The 16420-nt window shown below is 31.7% G+C and overlaps 11 protein-coding genes across 11 annotated transcripts, besides 2 other annotated features; 1 reads left to right on the top strand and 10 right to left on the bottom strand.

Annotated features, from left to right (window-relative positions):
• Positions 1 to 185: 185 nt before the first annotated feature.
• TVAGG3_0235570 (nerve growth factor signaling pathway) lies at positions 186 to 1719 on the bottom strand (the record flags this gene model as incomplete). The annotated part of the gene is made up of 1 exon (XM_001316052.1): positions 561 to 1670. One exon carries the CDS (start codon positions 1668 to 1670, stop codon positions 561 to 563), a length of 1110 nt encoding a protein of 369 aa, XP_001316087.1.
• Positions 1720 to 1922: 203 nt separating this feature from the next.
• TVAGG3_0235560 (alpha-l-fucosidase family) lies at positions 1923 to 5109 on the bottom strand (the record flags this gene model as incomplete). The annotated part of the gene is made up of 1 exon (XM_001316053.1): positions 2011 to 5109. One exon carries the CDS (start codon positions 5107 to 5109, stop codon positions 2011 to 2013), a length of 3099 nt encoding a protein of 1032 aa, XP_001316088.1.
• A 116-nt stretch (positions 5110 to 5225) lies between these two features.
• Positions 5226 to 6276: a mobile genetic element.
• Positions 6247 to 6276: a terminal%2Cinverted (terminal inverted repeat of MuDR-3_TvMULE3 transposon ID:TVAGG3_0235550).
• Positions 6277 to 6613: 337 nt separating this feature from the next.
• Positions 6614 to 7232, bottom strand: TVAGG3_0235540 (protein of unknown function (DUF814); the record flags this gene model as incomplete). Its single annotated transcript, XM_001316054.2, has 1 exon — positions 6615 to 7223. One exon carries the CDS (start codon positions 7221 to 7223, stop codon positions 6615 to 6617), a length of 609 nt encoding a protein of 202 aa, XP_001316089.1.
• Positions 7233 to 7399: 167 nt separating this feature from the next.
• TVAGG3_0235530 (ankyrin repeat-containing protein DDB G0279043 family) lies at positions 7400 to 8113 on the bottom strand (the record flags this gene model as incomplete). The annotated part of the gene is made up of 1 exon (XM_001316055.1): positions 7400 to 8113. The coding sequence occupies one exon, from the start codon at positions 8111 to 8113 to the stop codon at positions 7400 to 7402; it is 714 nt and encodes a 237-aa protein (XP_001316090.1).
• Positions 8114 to 9099: 986 nt separating this feature from the next.
• Positions 9100 to 10392, bottom strand: TVAGG3_0235520 (spectrin binding; the record flags this gene model as incomplete). The annotated part of the gene is made up of 1 exon (XM_001316056.1): positions 9100 to 10392. One exon carries the CDS (start codon positions 10390 to 10392, stop codon positions 9100 to 9102), a length of 1293 nt encoding a protein of 430 aa, XP_001316091.1.
• Positions 10393 to 10889: 497 nt separating this feature from the next.
• Positions 10890 to 11734, bottom strand: TVAGG3_0235510 (ribonuclease inhibitor domain-containing protein; the record flags this gene model as incomplete). The annotated part of the gene is made up of 1 exon (XM_001316057.1): positions 10939 to 11733. One exon carries the CDS (start codon positions 11731 to 11733, stop codon positions 10939 to 10941), a length of 795 nt encoding a protein of 264 aa, XP_001316092.1.
• Positions 11735 to 12212: 478 nt separating this feature from the next.
• TVAGG3_0235500 (GTP binding) lies at positions 12213 to 12834 on the bottom strand (the record flags this gene model as incomplete). The annotated part of the gene is made up of 1 exon (XM_001316058.1): positions 12258 to 12785. The coding sequence occupies one exon, from the start codon at positions 12783 to 12785 to the stop codon at positions 12258 to 12260; it is 528 nt and encodes a 175-aa protein (XP_001316093.1).
• Positions 12835 to 12870: 36 nt separating this feature from the next.
• TVAGG3_0235490 (uncharacterized protein) lies at positions 12871 to 14250 on the top strand (the record flags this gene model as incomplete). Its single annotated transcript, XM_001316059.1, has 1 exon — positions 12871 to 14250. The coding sequence occupies one exon, from the start codon at positions 12871 to 12873 to the stop codon at positions 14248 to 14250; it is 1380 nt and encodes a 459-aa protein (XP_001316094.1).
• A 379-nt stretch (positions 14251 to 14629) lies between these two features.
• On the bottom strand, positions 14630 to 15019 carry TVAGG3_0235480 (proteasome regulatory particle assembly; the record flags this gene model as incomplete). The annotated part of the gene is made up of 1 exon (XM_001316060.1): positions 14630 to 15019. The coding sequence occupies one exon, from the start codon at positions 15017 to 15019 to the stop codon at positions 14630 to 14632; it is 390 nt and encodes a 129-aa protein (XP_001316095.1).
• A 2-nt stretch (positions 15020 to 15021) lies between these two features.
• TVAGG3_0235470 (proteasome regulatory particle assembly) lies at positions 15022 to 15426 on the bottom strand (the record flags this gene model as incomplete). Its single annotated transcript, XM_001316061.1, has 1 exon — positions 15022 to 15426. One exon carries the CDS (start codon positions 15424 to 15426, stop codon positions 15022 to 15024), a length of 405 nt encoding a protein of 134 aa, XP_001316096.1.
• A 204-nt stretch (positions 15427 to 15630) lies between these two features.
• TVAGG3_0235460 (proteasome regulatory particle assembly) lies at positions 15631 to 16209 on the bottom strand (the record flags this gene model as incomplete). Its single annotated transcript, XM_001316062.1, has 1 exon — positions 15631 to 16209. The coding sequence occupies one exon, from the start codon at positions 16207 to 16209 to the stop codon at positions 15631 to 15633; it is 579 nt and encodes a 192-aa protein (XP_001316097.1).
• Positions 16210 to 16420: the final 211 nt, after the last annotated feature.

Raw genomic sequence — 16420 nt, 5'->3', positions numbered from 1 at the left:
ATGAACATGATGCCCTTAAATTGAAACAATTCCGCTTCATATTTAATCAGAAAAATTTTCAATTAAACATTTCGGATGGTATTTATGCTCAAATTCAATCATAGTTGTTGCACATTGCAGAATTGTAATATTAAATGAATAAAATCCAGAATTAATAAAATAAAATATTAGGTATTAGGTGCTATAAATATTACAAAAAGGACCATTTGGAGTAGCTTGACTATGAGCCAACTGCCTCGTCAATTGTTTAAAACACTTATTGATTATAGAATTAAAAGCTTTTGTGCATTAATCATCTATTTATTTAAAGATTCTAAAACTAGATATACGCTATATTGTGAGCGATTTTAAAATTCTCGAAATTTTGACTATTAATTTGAGATATATCTAAAAATGAGTAGTTGTGTGAAGGCATTATCATAATTTCTATAATATATATATAAAACGAGCGTGTAATAAATTGTTTTTATTTTCCAAATTTATTGTAGTTTCTTGGTTGGAATTTTTCATAATAGAATGTGACAAAATAATTGATATGATTTCAGAAAGTGATGGCATAATTATTTAGCTACCATTGATATTAGATATTCTTTTATTTGATCTTTTGCAAAGGAGAGTGCAGTTTTTCCATCTTTATCCATTGAATCTTTATTAACTCCAATAGAGACAAGATATTTAACTACTTCAAGATGATTACATTTTGATGCCCATATGAGAGAAGTATTTCCTAGATCACCCTTTGCATCTTTATTAGCTCCAACAGAAATAAGGTATTTAACTATATCAAGATGACCATAGCCTGATGCCCAGATGAGTGGAGTATTTCCATAATTATCTGGATTTTCGAGTTTAGCCCCCACAGAGATAAGATATTTAACTATATCAGGATGATGATGACCTGACGCCCAAATAAGTGGAGTACCTCCTTGATTACTCCTTGATTCTTTGTCACATCCACATTCAATGAGTGATTTAACAAGTCCTAAATTTCCTCTATGCGAAGCTTCAATAAGAACATTATTTTCCCACATACTTTTCAACTTCACATTCCAAAAACCTACTTCACATGCTTTTGCTAAGATTTTTTGATTTCCTTTTTCTGAAAGATTGTCAAGGAAGTTGTAGATAATTTCGAATACATCCGAATTCTGTAATCCAGCAATTTTTGAAAGGATTTCTTTTCGAATATTATTCTCTTCTTTACTTTCAGAAATTTCTCTTTCTTTTTCTTTGAGTTGGGATTTAAGAGATTGTATTTCTTTTTCACAGTTTTGTTTTTGGTTTTGGATCAGGTTTAAATCTGATTGAAGTTTTTGAATTGTCTTTGTATAATTAGACATTTCGTTCTCAATTTGATTCATGTTATCAATGATTCCATCAAGTAATGTTAGTTTCATATATTTTCGAACAGTTTTTAATGTTAAAATTGCATCTTGAAGACTATTTGTAGGAATTTGTGTATTTCTAGCGCATTTGTATATATTTATTGACTGAAAATTAGATGATAATTTCCGTAGAAGAATTTCGAAATCATTCGGAGTTAATTTTGATTCATTCAAAATCTTTTCAATGTCTTCTGGCTCAAATACGTCAAGAGACTTATCTCCATCAATATACTCTTTCAAATGTGCAGCAATGTACGTATAATTAAGTGATAGTCTGCCAGACATTATATTTAACGTTTGAATAGTTTACAAATTGACAAAAATACCTTCTAAGGAAATATGTCTGACCAAACCGTTTGTATCGTCAAACGACTCACATTTTGTTGTAAGCCTATCCCTTTTTCGCTTGAAGAAACATATTCGTAATAAACGTATATGAACTTTTTATAAACAAATCATTTCGCATTTATGTATAAAATAAATTCTTATGTAATAAAGGGTGAAATTTGATATATAGAATAATTTTTACTTAATTTTATGTGAACATTGGATTAGCAGATCCGTTTACATCATTAGAAAGGAGGGAAATAGTTCCCAATTTATTGTCTGTTAGGATAGTTGGACATCAATGATTTCTCATTGCTACAAAGATAACAGCAACACAAACCAAAATAACAACCAAAACAGCAACAAATATAATAACAAATTTAGTTGTATTTTCCTTAGCTGGGCTTGGAGTTGGTGTTGGTAATTCAGTTGGATTTGGTTTAGCATTGATTTCGATTTCAGTTACGTTATTGAATACAATTAAAGCATCATTTGTTGCATCACTAATTTCTAGATTAAATGTAATATTCTTATCATGATCTTTGTTTTCTATTGTTTCTATTATTACTTCCTTCGCGTTTTCATTAACATCGAAGAATAATTTAGTATTGATTGGTTTGTAATCAACATCACTTTTCGCTGTTCCATCCTTAGATTTGACTGTGACATATGATTTACGCTTGTCACCACCTAATCTCTTTACTGTAGTTGATGTTTTGTCTCCGTTATGAACTATTCTTCTTGTCATGTTAAATTCATAAATACCTGCTTCATCGTTATCAAGAATTTGAAGGTAGTTTACACCGATGAAACCATCATATAACAAAACTTTAACAGTGTGTAAATCATGGTTAGTTAAATCATTCGATTCGAAGATAAGAACATTCTTATGGATTTCACCTGCAAAGACAAAGAATGATCTGGCCTTGACACCATCGACATAAACTTCAACAAAGGAATCTTTCTTTCCTGTTGTTCCAAATACGTAGCATTTAGTACCTGAGAATGTGTATTCAGCATACGATCCATTGACTTCTGACCAAATTCCATTTTCAGCTCCATTTGATTCATCGAAATCATGCCATTCGCCAGATGTTGTGAATTTATCAGCTGTTACTTTAATCAATGCCTCTGGAGGAACCTTTCCGTTGTATATTGTAACAGTTGATAATTGGTTATATCCAATAATTGCTTTGTTTGTTGGATCAACAATTTGGCAGAAGAATGTAAGATTTCCTGTTGTTTCTGTGTTATTGATTGTATGGATAAAAACAGTCTTTTCATTCTCATTTTGTTTGTATTCTAAATCAAGTGTTATATCTTCATAATGTCTGTCATGAACAGCAGATCCATGTGTTGTTTGCAATGTAACTTTACATTCACCATCTACACCGCCAACTCTCTTAATCTTGAGTTGGAATTTGCCACCTTTTGGTACATCATAATCTAATTTTTCGATTTCAAACATACCACGGCCTTCATTTGTAAGTAATTCAAGAGAATGAAGTGCCATTGCCTTATCAACAAGAACTAATCTTACTGTATGTTTTCCATAAGCAAAGTCTGGTGAAGAGAAGAGTAATTGACGTAATTTTCTTTCAGAGGCATGTGAATCGAAAGTATCTACTTTCTGATCATCAACAAAAACATCGACATGGCCATGACTTGGATCAACAATACCATAAACAAAGAACTTGGAGCCAGTAAATTCATATTGTGCAAAAGCAGCAACCTTTGTTGTCCAAATTCCTTCACTTTCATGGTTCCATCTATCAGCCAAAATGAATTTATCAGACAAAACTTCGACTAAACCATCAGGAATTCCTGATCCTAATTCGAACTCACCATAAGCCTTGTATACACCAATCTTATCAATGATAGGAACAGCTTGTGATGAAACAATTGTAATTCTAACTTTTCTTGCTGTTACTGCAATTTGGCGACATAATCTCTTAGCGCCAATTGTTGTTCCTTCTTCGAATTTGTTCCATGTCTGTGAATTTTCTGCTTGGTATTCAACAAGGAACTTCTCAACACGCTGGCCAAGTTCGATATGTTCAGAAATTGAAACGATATCGAATTTTCTTGTTTGTCCTAAATCAATTTCGATCCATCCTGTCTTCTTGTCATCATCCATTGTCCAGTATGTCTCGAATTTGTCATCAATTGCATTCTTTGGACTGTATTTGTCATCATTTCCTCTGTAGCTTGATGCTGTTGCAGATGCAGTTGGTGTTGAAGCAAAGTTGAGAGAGAATGTCTTGTCAATTGTGTCTCCAAGCTCGGCAACTCTGTTAAGGAAGGCCTGATCCATTAAACCGGTTGTATTTGGTGGAACATTTAATAAGAATGGCTGACCACGGCCAACGGACTTGAAGTATAAATCAGAGAGTTCTTGCATTGTCTTTGGAACTTTGCCTGCTTTCCAGAACCATCCTGAAGTTAATGAAACATCGCATTCACCGATAGACCAAATATCTCCTGTTGGATCACCTGCATTAAGATATGCTGGCTCATCACCACCGGTCTTATCGTACCATGCTCTTTGTCTTGTCTGGTTTAATTTGGACCAGCAAGTTTCGCCAGCGTGACCTGCTTCGTTTCCAATCCAACGAACAGTTGAACCGTATGGAGAGAAGACAACAGCTCCTGGTTGTAATCTTTCAATCAGTTCGAACCATTTCAAGAACCAATACTTTTGATCTGCCGCACCTGTTCCTTTAGCGCCATCCATCCAGACTTCAACAAACTTGCCTTTGTTACCATAGCGCTTGTCTGCACTTCCAAGAACTTCACTGAGCTGGTTCATGTAATATTCATTGTAAAGTTGCTCATTTCCATAATAACTGGAGTTGGCATCCCATGGAGATAAGTAAACTCCCATGTTCATGTCATACTTTGAGCAACTCTTTGACAATTCTTCAATAACATCACCAGATTGACCTAATTTCTTGGATGTTTCTTGGAATTGCTTACTTGCATTAACTTGGTGTTGGGTGTAATTGGACTTCCAGAGGCAAAATCCATCATGGTGACGTCCAATCATAATAATTCTCTTAAAACCGGCTTTCTTAAGTGTTGCAACCCATTGGTCTGTATTCAATCCATCAGGAACGAATAAATTCTCATCTTCATGGCCATTACCCCATTCAACTCCTGTAAATGTGTTCATGCCATAGTGAATGAATGCGGAAAGTTCTTCTCTATGGTAATTGATTTGTCCTTGTGTTGGAATCGGTCCCCACGGCTGTGGTGGATCAACAGTTAAAGATCCAGCTTTTGATGATTTAGATTTTTGGGATTTAGCATATAAACGAGAATATGTTGATTGTAATAGTACCGATTTTTTCAGAATAGCGTTTGTTCTTGCTAGACTTAGAGTATTAAAAAGAATCATTCTATTTTTTTGAAAAAAAAATTCAATGAGTTCTCAAAAAATAATGGTTATAGTTTCATCATTCTTATTAAATAAATATTTAGCAATATAAATGAATTATTTAGAGGTTACTGTCCGATAAAAAAAGTTTTTGATAATAAATTTATTTTATTTCGAAAAAGTAGCAATAATCGTAAAAGGGTATTGATAGGCTTGCTAAAGTAACTAATTTTAGCTGTCAAATACTTTTGTATTTTGAAGTAAATTAGTATAAATTTGTTTTTACTTTTATTTAGAAAAAGTAACAATAATCGTAAAAGGGTATTGATAGGCTTGCTAAAGTAACTAATTTTAGCTGTCAAATACTTTTGTATTTTGAAGTAAATTAGTATAAATTTGTTTTTACTTTTATTTAGAAAAAGTAACAATAATCGTAAAAGGGTATTGATAGGCTTGCTAAAGTAACTAATTTTAGCTGTCAAATACTTTTGTATTTTGAAGTAAATTAGTATAAATTTGTTTTTACTTTTATTTAGAAAAAGTAACAATAATCGTAAAAGGGTATTGATAGGCTTGCTAAAGTAACTAATTTTAGCTGTCAAATACTTTTGTATTTTGAAGTAAATTAGTATAAATTTGTTTTTACTTTTATTTAGAAAAAGTAACAATAATCGTAAAAGGGTATTGATAGGCTTGCTAAAGTAACTAATTTTAGCTGTCAAATACTTTTGTATTTTGAAGTAAATTAGTATAAATTTGTTTTTACTTTTATTTAGAAAAAGTAACAATAATCGTAAAAGGGTATTGATAGGCTTGCTAAAGTAACTAATTTTAGCTGTCAAATACTTTTGTATTTTGAAGTAAATTAGTATAAATTTGTTTTTACTTTTATTTAGAAAAAGTAACAATAATCGTAAAAGGGTATTGATAGGCTTGCTAAAGTAACTAATTTTAGCTGTCAAATACTTTTGTATTTTGAAGTAAATTAGTATAAATTTGATATTATTTTAACTCCCTTTGAAAACCTCAATTTTCCATACAGAGGGAACGGGAATAGCATCCAATATTCCCTGAGAATGGTTGCGCATTCTCAGTTCCCTCTATATTTCGAACGAAGCTCTCATCGGTCTTTTTTTTAATACTAAACGTTTTTTTCCCTGTCACTTTTAGCTAAAATTTGGGTTTGCCGATAAAAAAGTCTGAAAAAATTCACTGTTCCGGAAGCAAATCCAGAAATATCATATTATGAGATTTTCGTTGGTGAAAAATATAGCCATTTTTAAGCAATGGCAGTAATTATGCCAGAAGAAATCAAACACAAATATCAAAATTATTACTACATTCCAAATATACAGGAACAGTATATTCATTTTATAATATCATTTTATTGAATTGACAGGATTTTGAGACATGATGGAAAATTATTGAGAAAAGAAATACCGTATTTAATAATGGATCAAGGGATTTGGTATTTTATTATTCAAAAAAGATAAATTAGAGTTTTGAAAGTAACATTTTTATTTTTCTTACATGAAGTCATCTTCATCCATGATTCCATCAGCCTGTGTCATACCCTGGAGCATATCGTACTTGGCCTGCTTCTTGTCTTGGATTTCCTTTATTTCGGCTTCTTTTTGAGCCTTGAACTCTGCCTTCTTTGCATTTCTTCTATTGACAATGAGATCATCAAGGTCCTTGTTCATTTCGGTAAGCGATGTTTCGCCTTTGATCTTTGCAAGCATATTGACGATTAAATTGTTCTTTTTGACGCCTTTGACGTATTTGCAAGCGGATGGGTCGTGGAAAGTGACTTGGCCTGGGTTGTTGCAGTGAGCTTTTGATAAATTCTTGGCTTCACAATAAACAACATCGATTGCTGGTTCTTTGCAGCCTTTAATTGAACCATCTTTGCAAATTTGGCAGCAAATGTCGATTAAATTCTTTGGGATTTCAGTGTCGCCTGGATGCATCTTGATGTAAGCGTGCGGACTTGAAAATTTATCTGCATGGAACCAAATTAACTTGTCTTCAAGATTCTCCATGTATTTTGCTGAGTACTTAATAAGATCTTCATTTTCAAACTGGTCAACACCTACAAAAATTGTGTAATCCTTGATTTGATAAATAATAACCATTTTGGCTATGCAAAAAAGTGACAGTTGTCAGAAAATTTATCGGTAAATTGCTAAAGAGGAAAATGCAGATGTTTTTAAAATATTAGTTCAGAACGATTGTTACAAAGATTGGCATTGCTCTTAAGATCATTCATTTAGATTTTTAAAAAAAATGTTGTAAAAATGCCTAATTTATTTCATTTAGCTCCATGGGAAATAAGAAGTTGTGCTATTTCGGTATTATTGTTATATGCTGCAATGTCAAGAGGTGTTTGACTTTTATTATCCCTTAAATTGATATCAGCATTATGTAATATTAGAAATTCTACTGTTTCTATGCAATATCGGTTGCTTGAGGCATAATGAAGAGCTGTTCTATTCTCATTGTTTACTGAATTGATGTCAGCACCTTCGGAAATAAGAAACTCTATTGAATCAGTGTTATTAAACATTGCTGCAATGTGAAGAGCCGTATCATTGTATTTATTCTTGGAATTAATATCAGCACCATGAGATATAAGAAGGTTTATTATATAACGACTGCATTTTCTTGCGGCTTTATGAAGTGAAATCTCTCCAATGCTATTTTTAATTTTTACGCTCGCTTTATATGAAATCAGAATTTCTGCAATTTTTGTATGATTTTTTGATAAGGCAATATGAAGTGCTGTATCTCCTAATTCATTTGTAGCATTGATATTACATCCATGTGAAATAAGAAGTTCCACTCCTTCATAGCATTTATTACTTACTGCCAAATGAAGAGGGGTTTCGCCATTAATATCTTTGCTATTGATATAAATTTTTTGTGTAATCAAAAATTTTGCAATGTCATGAAAATCTTTGAGTGTTACTGCATAATGAAGGAGGGGTTCTTCCCCGATTATCTTTAGTATTGGTATTTGCACCATAAGATATTAATATATAAAACTCATTAATATTAGCCCTGCGAGAAAATGCATAAAAAAGAGCAACATTTCCCTTATTATCTTTGATGTTGATGTTCGCACCGTGAGATAACAATTTAGTAATATTTATATGTTCATTTGCGTTTAATGCTATATGAAGTGCTGTTAGACCATTATTATCTCTTATATCTGGATCAGCACCATGGTTAATAAGAAATTCTATAAACGTATCACCAATTCGGCAATCTGCTGCATAATGAATAGCTGCTTTTCCATAATTATCAATTGCATTGATATTTGCACCACGTAATAAGAGATTTTGTGCAAAAATTGTATCTCTTATTTCAATTGGAATACGACAATGAGTTATCCAATATTCATCTATCGTTTTGATATCTGCATCACGCAATATAAGGCAAACTTGTGGACGAGTGGAATCACAATAAAGTACTGCACAATGCAAAGGAGTTCTTCCATTTTTATCTTTCGCTTCGATATCTGCACCACGCAATATATGGAAATCTTGTGGACTAATTGAATTACAATAACCTACTGAATAATGCAAAGGAGTTTTTCCATTTTTATCTCTTTCATCGATATCAGCCCCGTGATCAAGAAGTGCTTTACATATTCAAAATATGTTTCACACTTTTTCTGAGAAGCTGCAAGCCGATAAAAAGTGTGAATACATATTTTAATAGTTCTGATACTTTTTTTCGGGCTTATTTTATAAGCCCGTAAAAAGTGTCAAAACTATTTGAATATTATCATCTGACACAAAATGAAGGGTTGTGTGACCTATTTTATTTTTGGCATGTACATCTGCTCCATGAGCAATTAAAAATTCTGCGATTGGAAGATTTTTTGCAACTGCAATATGCAAAAGAGTATTTCCGATTTTATCTTTTGAATTGATATCTACCCCATGTGAAATAAGTATTCCCGCTGCAGCTTTACTATTGTTTTCTACTGCTAGATGAATGGAATCTTTACCAATCATTATCTAGAGCATTGATATTAGCTCCATTTGTAATTAAAAAATCAACCATTTCCTTATAATCTTTTTCCGACGAGAGATGTAGAGGAGCTTTTCCAAAATCATTTTTTTCATTGATATTTGCACCATGTGCAATAAGGATTTTAGCAGTATTTATGGCATTTGTTTGTGCTGCAATGTGAAGAGCTGTCTCTCCTTGCTTAGATTTTGCATTAATATCAATACCATTAGAAATAAGAAGTTCTGCTGCTTCTTTGCTATCAATATGAGATGTATAATGAAGAGGCGTGTATCCATTAGAATCCCTTATATTAATATCTGCTCCATGTGAAAAAAGGAATTCGATTATTAGTGTACAATTATAAATTGCAGCCATATGAATAGCAGCCAGCGTATTTCTGCCGATGTTAACATCAGCACCATGCGAAATAAAATATTCACATAAAGATGGGATAGAGAAAATGGGTGAATAAATGAAGCATAAGTTGATATTCTTAGTTTTATCCAAGAAAACTAAAAATGCTTGTAGATTTTGGTATCTTGCACACATTTCTAAATCAATCTCTAATCTGTATTCATTCATCAGAAAAGTAACAAAGTCAATGTTGTGAGAAATAATTGCATATTCCATGCAATCACTTTGAAGTCTACTGTTTTTCAAGCATTCACTCATTATGTCTGGATTTCCACCCAAAAAAGAATATTGAAGACATTCCGAGGTGAGAGAAACATTGAATTTTGTCCTTAAAAATTTAAAACAATTAACAGAAGCATACAAACAGCATAACTCAACTAAATCGTATCCTCTGTCATCTTCAGATAGAAATTTTTGAGAATAATCAAAATTCTCTCCTATTTCGGAAAATGAAATAAATTGTTTTACATCATCATTCGCTATTGCGTTGTATATTGTGTTTTTATCAAAAACGTACGAAAAATAATTTTTCGATTCATATTCTTTGAAAAGTGTTAAATCTGTATCTTCAAAAATGATTCCATACTCTTTATAGAATAAGTACTTAAATCTATTTGAGCTTATTTTAACTTGTTTTGGCTGATAGTCATCATAAATCTTCTTTGCAATTGATAAATAGGATTTTATATAACAAAAATTATAATTGGATGCTATGTTGATTAGTTCAAGAATTTGCTGCGGTGATAATATTTTTGATTCGACTATATTAATTTTGATTGCTTGATAAACGCCTTGAATTGCTTCTTCCTGAAATGTTTTGAGTTTGTACAAAGAAACAAATGTATCATTATAATCTTTGCACAAACTCATTAGCTCTTGATACCAAACATTAGACATAGAGTTTCTTTTTTGATCAATTCTAAAGATTTCGGATAATGGATCTGATATTGAGAGACAGCAAAATGAATGAGAATATGCTATTATGTTATTTAAAATCACATATTTGAACAAATCTATTGCTATTAATGCATTTTATTGAAATTCTTATCATCCATGGAAACAATATTATGTTTTAAACTAGTTAACTCTTACAAAAATGTATGATTACTCGTATAAAAATTAAGAGATGACGTCAACATTGAATGGCCATCATCAACACAATAATATTCTATATTAACGTCATTATTTTATATGAAGATGCGAAGTCAGGCTATAAAAAACAATACCTATAGAAAAAACAAAGAATTGATTTCACTTTCTATTTTCTTGCCAGCATCAATAGATAGTCCATATGCAAAAAGTGAAACTATTATTGTTTGAAAAAAAAATATCAAAGTTCCCCACTTAAGTAGAAATAATTTCGAAAACGTTATAAAAATTCTCACATTTACATTAATTTGACTGAACTTATACATGTTACTGTTGGCTTTTGTTCTCTTTGGCCTCTTCTTCTTCCTCTTCTTCTGCTTCATCTGCTGCTTTTTCAGCACTTGCAGCAAGTTGGACAAGAGTATCAACAGATTCTAATACATCATCTATCATATTCTCACCAGAACGGATATGAAATCCTAATGGTAATAGCACTTCAGCTGCTTTTTCTACAAAACTTTGGTTATTCTCTGGCTGCTTGGATTTCTTGTTTCTATTTGCAATAGGGCTTGCAGAAATGTTATCGTATTTGTTAACTTCTAATTCACTCTCTTCGTAATTAATATTAAACTTTTGTGCTGCAAATTTGAAGTCTTCTTTTGAAGGAATAGGATATTGAAGGATCCAACCTTCATCAAGAAGCTTTTTAGTAATTGGTGGATAGCATTCTGCTTTTAATCTTTCTGTTCTTGTAACAGCAACGTTATTTATTGAAGAAAGTTTTGGTCCAACGGCAACCAGGCATGCTAAGCGGAAGAATTTCTGTTCGCTGATCGGTGTATTAACAAAATTAATTGTTGATAATTTTGTTTGTTGTCCTAAACCTCTGAAATTAGAGATTGGACAATTTGTAACACAAATTTCTTTAAGGCTAGGCTGTGGTTTCAATGTTTCAAAAGATTTTAAGTCTGTATCCGAAACTTCAAGAATAATTAGAGATTTTTGAACGCCGATATCAATTGTAGGTATTTGCATGTCTTTAAATATAAGAGAACCAGTGCGGGAAAGTTGCACTTTTTGTTTTGCAATATCTTGCCTTAGAAACTGAGATTCTTGATGCATATTTTTTTTCTAAACGTAAATGCTAGAAAACAATATCACTTATTTTCTTCTTTACTATCAGTACAATAAATGTCAAAGGTACATTAACTTCAATACCTTTTTATACATTGCTAAATAGAAGTAATTTTTTCATTATAAAATTTGTTGAGATTTTTAATTGTTTTCATATATGAAAATCACTTACTCTATATGATAATTTTGATTTAATAAAGTTAATGTAATATTTTCCCCATTATTTACGATCTTTTTGTTCTTCAGAGATATTATTATATGTTTTTATCACATTGTACGCAACTATTTACTGGAATATGAGGTATATCCTTATTCATTGAGAGATGATAACTGAATATTGAAAAATTATTCATTATTTTCATATATTTAAAACCAAATCTATGATATATGATGTAATGCCACATTAATTTGAAAATATTCACAGTATATGTAATATGAAACACTTAGAAAAATAATAAATATTATAAGCTGAGTTTTATTAACATAAATATTGAAGACATGAAAATATGGAATTAGTTAGCTTTTCTCATGATAAGCCATTCTAAACCTAAGAATATTTCCTTTGGATATTGAGCGCATACACTTAAAATGTTTGTTGCATGGTTTGCAATAGATTGGAGATCAAGAGCTTTTTCAATAACCTCTTTCGGTGCGCTTTCTTCAAGGTCATTTTTATTAGCAAGAATTAAAATCGGAATTGGTTTTGATTGGATTGGACCAAGAGCTAGTAATGCATGAAGTTCTTCTTTTGCAGTAGAAAATCGTGTTTGATCACTTGAATCTACAACGAATATGATACCATCGAGATTGTCTGCGTGATTTTGCCATAATGGGCGGAAATTACTTGACCCTGCCATATCCTTAAACTTTAGGCAGTAGTTTTTGAATGGAATCCAAGGTGTTTCAAAGCCATTTGTAGGATTTATCGATTTTTGCTGACATATTTCTGGTTTTAACTTGTTTATAATTGTCGACTTGCCAGCACTATTGAGTCCAACAACCAACACATTAAAGTCTGTCCCATGGAAAAAGTTTCCCATTTTTTTTATTATAAAAATAAATTTTTGTAAACGTGATTTTGGGTGTATTACACCATTATCCCCCGAAATATAAAAAAAAGTATAAATGCCTCCTCGACGCGCTGCACGCCCAATTACGCAAATTAAAAGAACTGGAGATATGGATGTCGACTTCGTCATGTTCGAAAATGACTTTCTTCAGAACAAAATTAAAGCAACTGAAGAGGCGACAGAAAAAAATCGCGAATTAGCCGACCAAGAAATAGTTAAAAGAAGAAAAACCGAAGATAAACAAATGCAGTTCTATGCTGACGCTCAAGATGTAAGAGCTTATCTTTCAATGAAACATAACGAAAAAAATCGCAAGAAACAGTATTACGAAAAGAAATTACAAGATACTCGCGAGCGCTATAAAAATTTATTAACAGATCTCCAATCAAAACTCGATAAATTAAAGCAATCCCAAGATATCGAATTAACTCAATTAACAAACACATTAAAAGCAAACAAAACCAGACGTGATTCTCTTGCAACAGTTGCAGCTCTTGAAAATCAGCTCAAACGTGAAATTGCTGAGGCAGAACAGACAATGAAAACAGAATCAAAACATCAAGGTATCCAAATGTCACAAGCTCATGCAGAATACTCAGATCTTGTTGGCAGACATGAAAAAGAACTCAAGGAGAGTGTTATGCGTGAAGAAGCAAAGAATCGTTCGATGACACAAGAAAATTTAGAAAATACAGTTATAGAAATGATGATCGAAAAGGATGCTGAGAAGACAAAACTTACTAACGAAGTCAAGAAATCCAAGGCTATTGCAGAAAGAAATACAGAATTGATGGAGAAAAACAAACAACTTTATATGAACAGAGATTTACTTCAAAGTGAATGTGATTCATTACAAAAACGCATCTCTAAGAATGATGCTACCATTAGAACATTCGTTGATGAACTAAAAGCTCACGATCAGAAATTAAAAATTGATGCTGAGAGCGAAGAAGTTTCTGACAACGAAGAACAAGAGAAACCATCAGCAAAAGAATCTCCGAAAGCATCAGTAGTACCAGAACTTCAAACTTCCGAAAGAGAAGCAAATGAGAATTCTAAACCTGATAGAGAACAGCTTTTGAATGCTTTCTTTGATGATTCTGTTAATACACTATGTACATCAATTGTTAAAATCCTCCAAGTTATTGATCAACCTCATGCAGATGAATATGTTCAATTTCATGAAGTTTTCAATACATTTGAAGGTCGTAAGAAAGAACTTAGATTCCTTATGTCCAAGTTAGGAAATCTCACGTTCGAAAACAACCAGAAGGAACTTCTTCCTCCTATTGGATTGGAAAATATCGAAGGTGTCGACCAGGAGTTCACGAAGAAGAACTTAATCGATCCGCAGAACAAAGCCATTTTGGAATTTGCTGGTCCAATTGGAAACGACGAATTCCCAGAACTTATTGCTACACAATTCTTCCAGTAACAAATCTATCTTTATATATTGTCTTTTATTTGTTTATAAATTTAATCATATATATTTGTTCATCTTTTTCAATTGTAATTAAAAGGACTTTAGTTAATTATATATTCTTTTGCCAATAACTTTGCAAAAAATTCATTTGCAATATTAAAGTTTAATGTTGAACTAATTATAATAAGTATTATAAATAAAATCACAAACGCTATTAACCCGATACTTTTCTACTACGAAAAGTGGAGTCTATCCTTTCTTATTTGGTTCCTTTTTGTCAAACTTTATTATGGTTATAAGATTCAATTTATTGTCTTCATGCAATTTAATTTTTCTCAATGAAAAATAATAATATTGGCTTCATGCAATTTAATTGTCTTATATAAGAACATTATTTTTTTGCACGATGCGAAATAAGGAATTCAACTATTTCTTCATGATCAAGCAAATCTGCAATATAAAGTGCTGTTTTTCCATTTTTATTTTTTTCATTGATATCAGCACCATGTGAAATAAGAAGTTCAGCAATTTCTTTACGATTGTTCCGAGCTGCAGTATAAAATGCGGTTTCTCCATTTTTATTTTTTTTTTCATTGATATCAGCACCATGTGAAATAAGAAGTTCAGCAATTTCTTTACGATTGTTCCGAGCTGCAGTATAAAATGCGGTTTCTCCATTTTTATTTTTTTTTTTCATTGATATCAGCACCATGTGAAATAAGAAGTTCAGCAATTTCCTTACAATTGTTCCATGCTGCATTATAAAGTGCGGTTTCTCCATTTTTATTTTTTTTTCATTGATATCAGCACCATGTGAAATAAGAAGTTCAGCAATTTCTTTACGATTGTTCCGAGCTGCAGTATAAAATGCGGTTTCTCCATTTTTATTTTTTTTTCATTGATATCAGCACCATGTGAAATAAGAAGTTCAGCAATTTCTTTACGATTGTTCCGAGCTGCAGTATAAAATGCGGTTTCTCCATTTTTATTTTTTTTTTCATTGATATCAGCACCATGTGAAATAAGAAGTTCAGCAATTTCTTTACGATTGTTCCGAGCTGCAGTATAAAATGCGGTTTCTCCATTTTTATTTTTTTTTTTCATTGATATCAGCACCATGTGAAATAAGAAGTTCAGCAATTTCTTTACGATTGTTCCGAGCTGCAGTATAAAATGCGGTTTCTCCATTTTTATTTTTTTTTCATTGATATCAGCACCATGTGAAATAAGAAGTTCAGCAATTTCTTTACGATTGTTCCGAGCTGCAGTATAAAATGCGGTTTCTCCATTTTTATTTTTTTTTCATTGATATCAGCACCATGTGAAATAAGAAGTTCAGCAATTTCTTTACGATTGTTCCGAGCTGCAGTATAAAGTGCGGTTTCTCCATTTTTATTTTTTTTTCATTGATATCAGCACCATGTGAAATAAGAAGTTCAGCAATTTCTTTACGATTGTTCCGAGCTGCAGTATAAAATGCGGTTTCTCCATTTTTATTTTTTTTTTCATTGATATCAGCACCATGTGAAATAAGAAGTTCAGCAATTTCTTTACGATTGTTCCGAGCTGCAGTATAAAGTGCGGTTTCTCCATTTTTATTTTTTTTTTCATTGATATCAGCACCATGTGAAATAAGAAGTTCAGCAATTTCTTTACGATTGTTCCGAGCTGCAGTATAAAATGCGGTTTCTCCATTTTTATTTTTTTTTCATTGATATCAGCACCATGTGAAATAAGAAGTTCAGCAATTTCTTTACGATTGTTCCGAGCTGCATTATGAAGTGCGGTTTCTCCATTTTTATTTTTTTCATTGATATCAGCACCATGTGAAAGGAAGTATTCCAAAAGGGATGGAATATTAAATAGCGGAATGTTTATATCATTAGTTTGATTGAAATAAACTAAAAAGGATTCAAGGTTATTAAAAATTCCGCAATATTCTAAATCGATCTCTATATTGTATTCATTCATCAAGAATGTAACAAAATCAAGCTTGAAAACTCGGTCCAGTGTTATAAACTTGAAACCATATCCTTCGCGTCCGATACAGAAATATTGATACTATTGAGGAGTGTCGACGCTTTCCATATGGAAAAGAGTTTACGAAAATTAATTATATTGTATCATTATACTTGTGAAATTTATTATTGATAGCCTTTGATAGAAGAAAATATTTGTTGTT

This window comes from Trichomonas vaginalis, chromosome IV (genome assembly GCF_026262505.1).
Source record: "Trichomonas vaginalis G3 chromosome IV, whole genome shotgun sequence".
In the NCBI taxonomy this organism is placed as follows: Eukaryota; Parabasalia; order Trichomonadida; family Trichomonadidae; genus Trichomonas; species Trichomonas vaginalis.
This window is presented reverse-complemented; position numbering and strand designations above follow the sequence as displayed.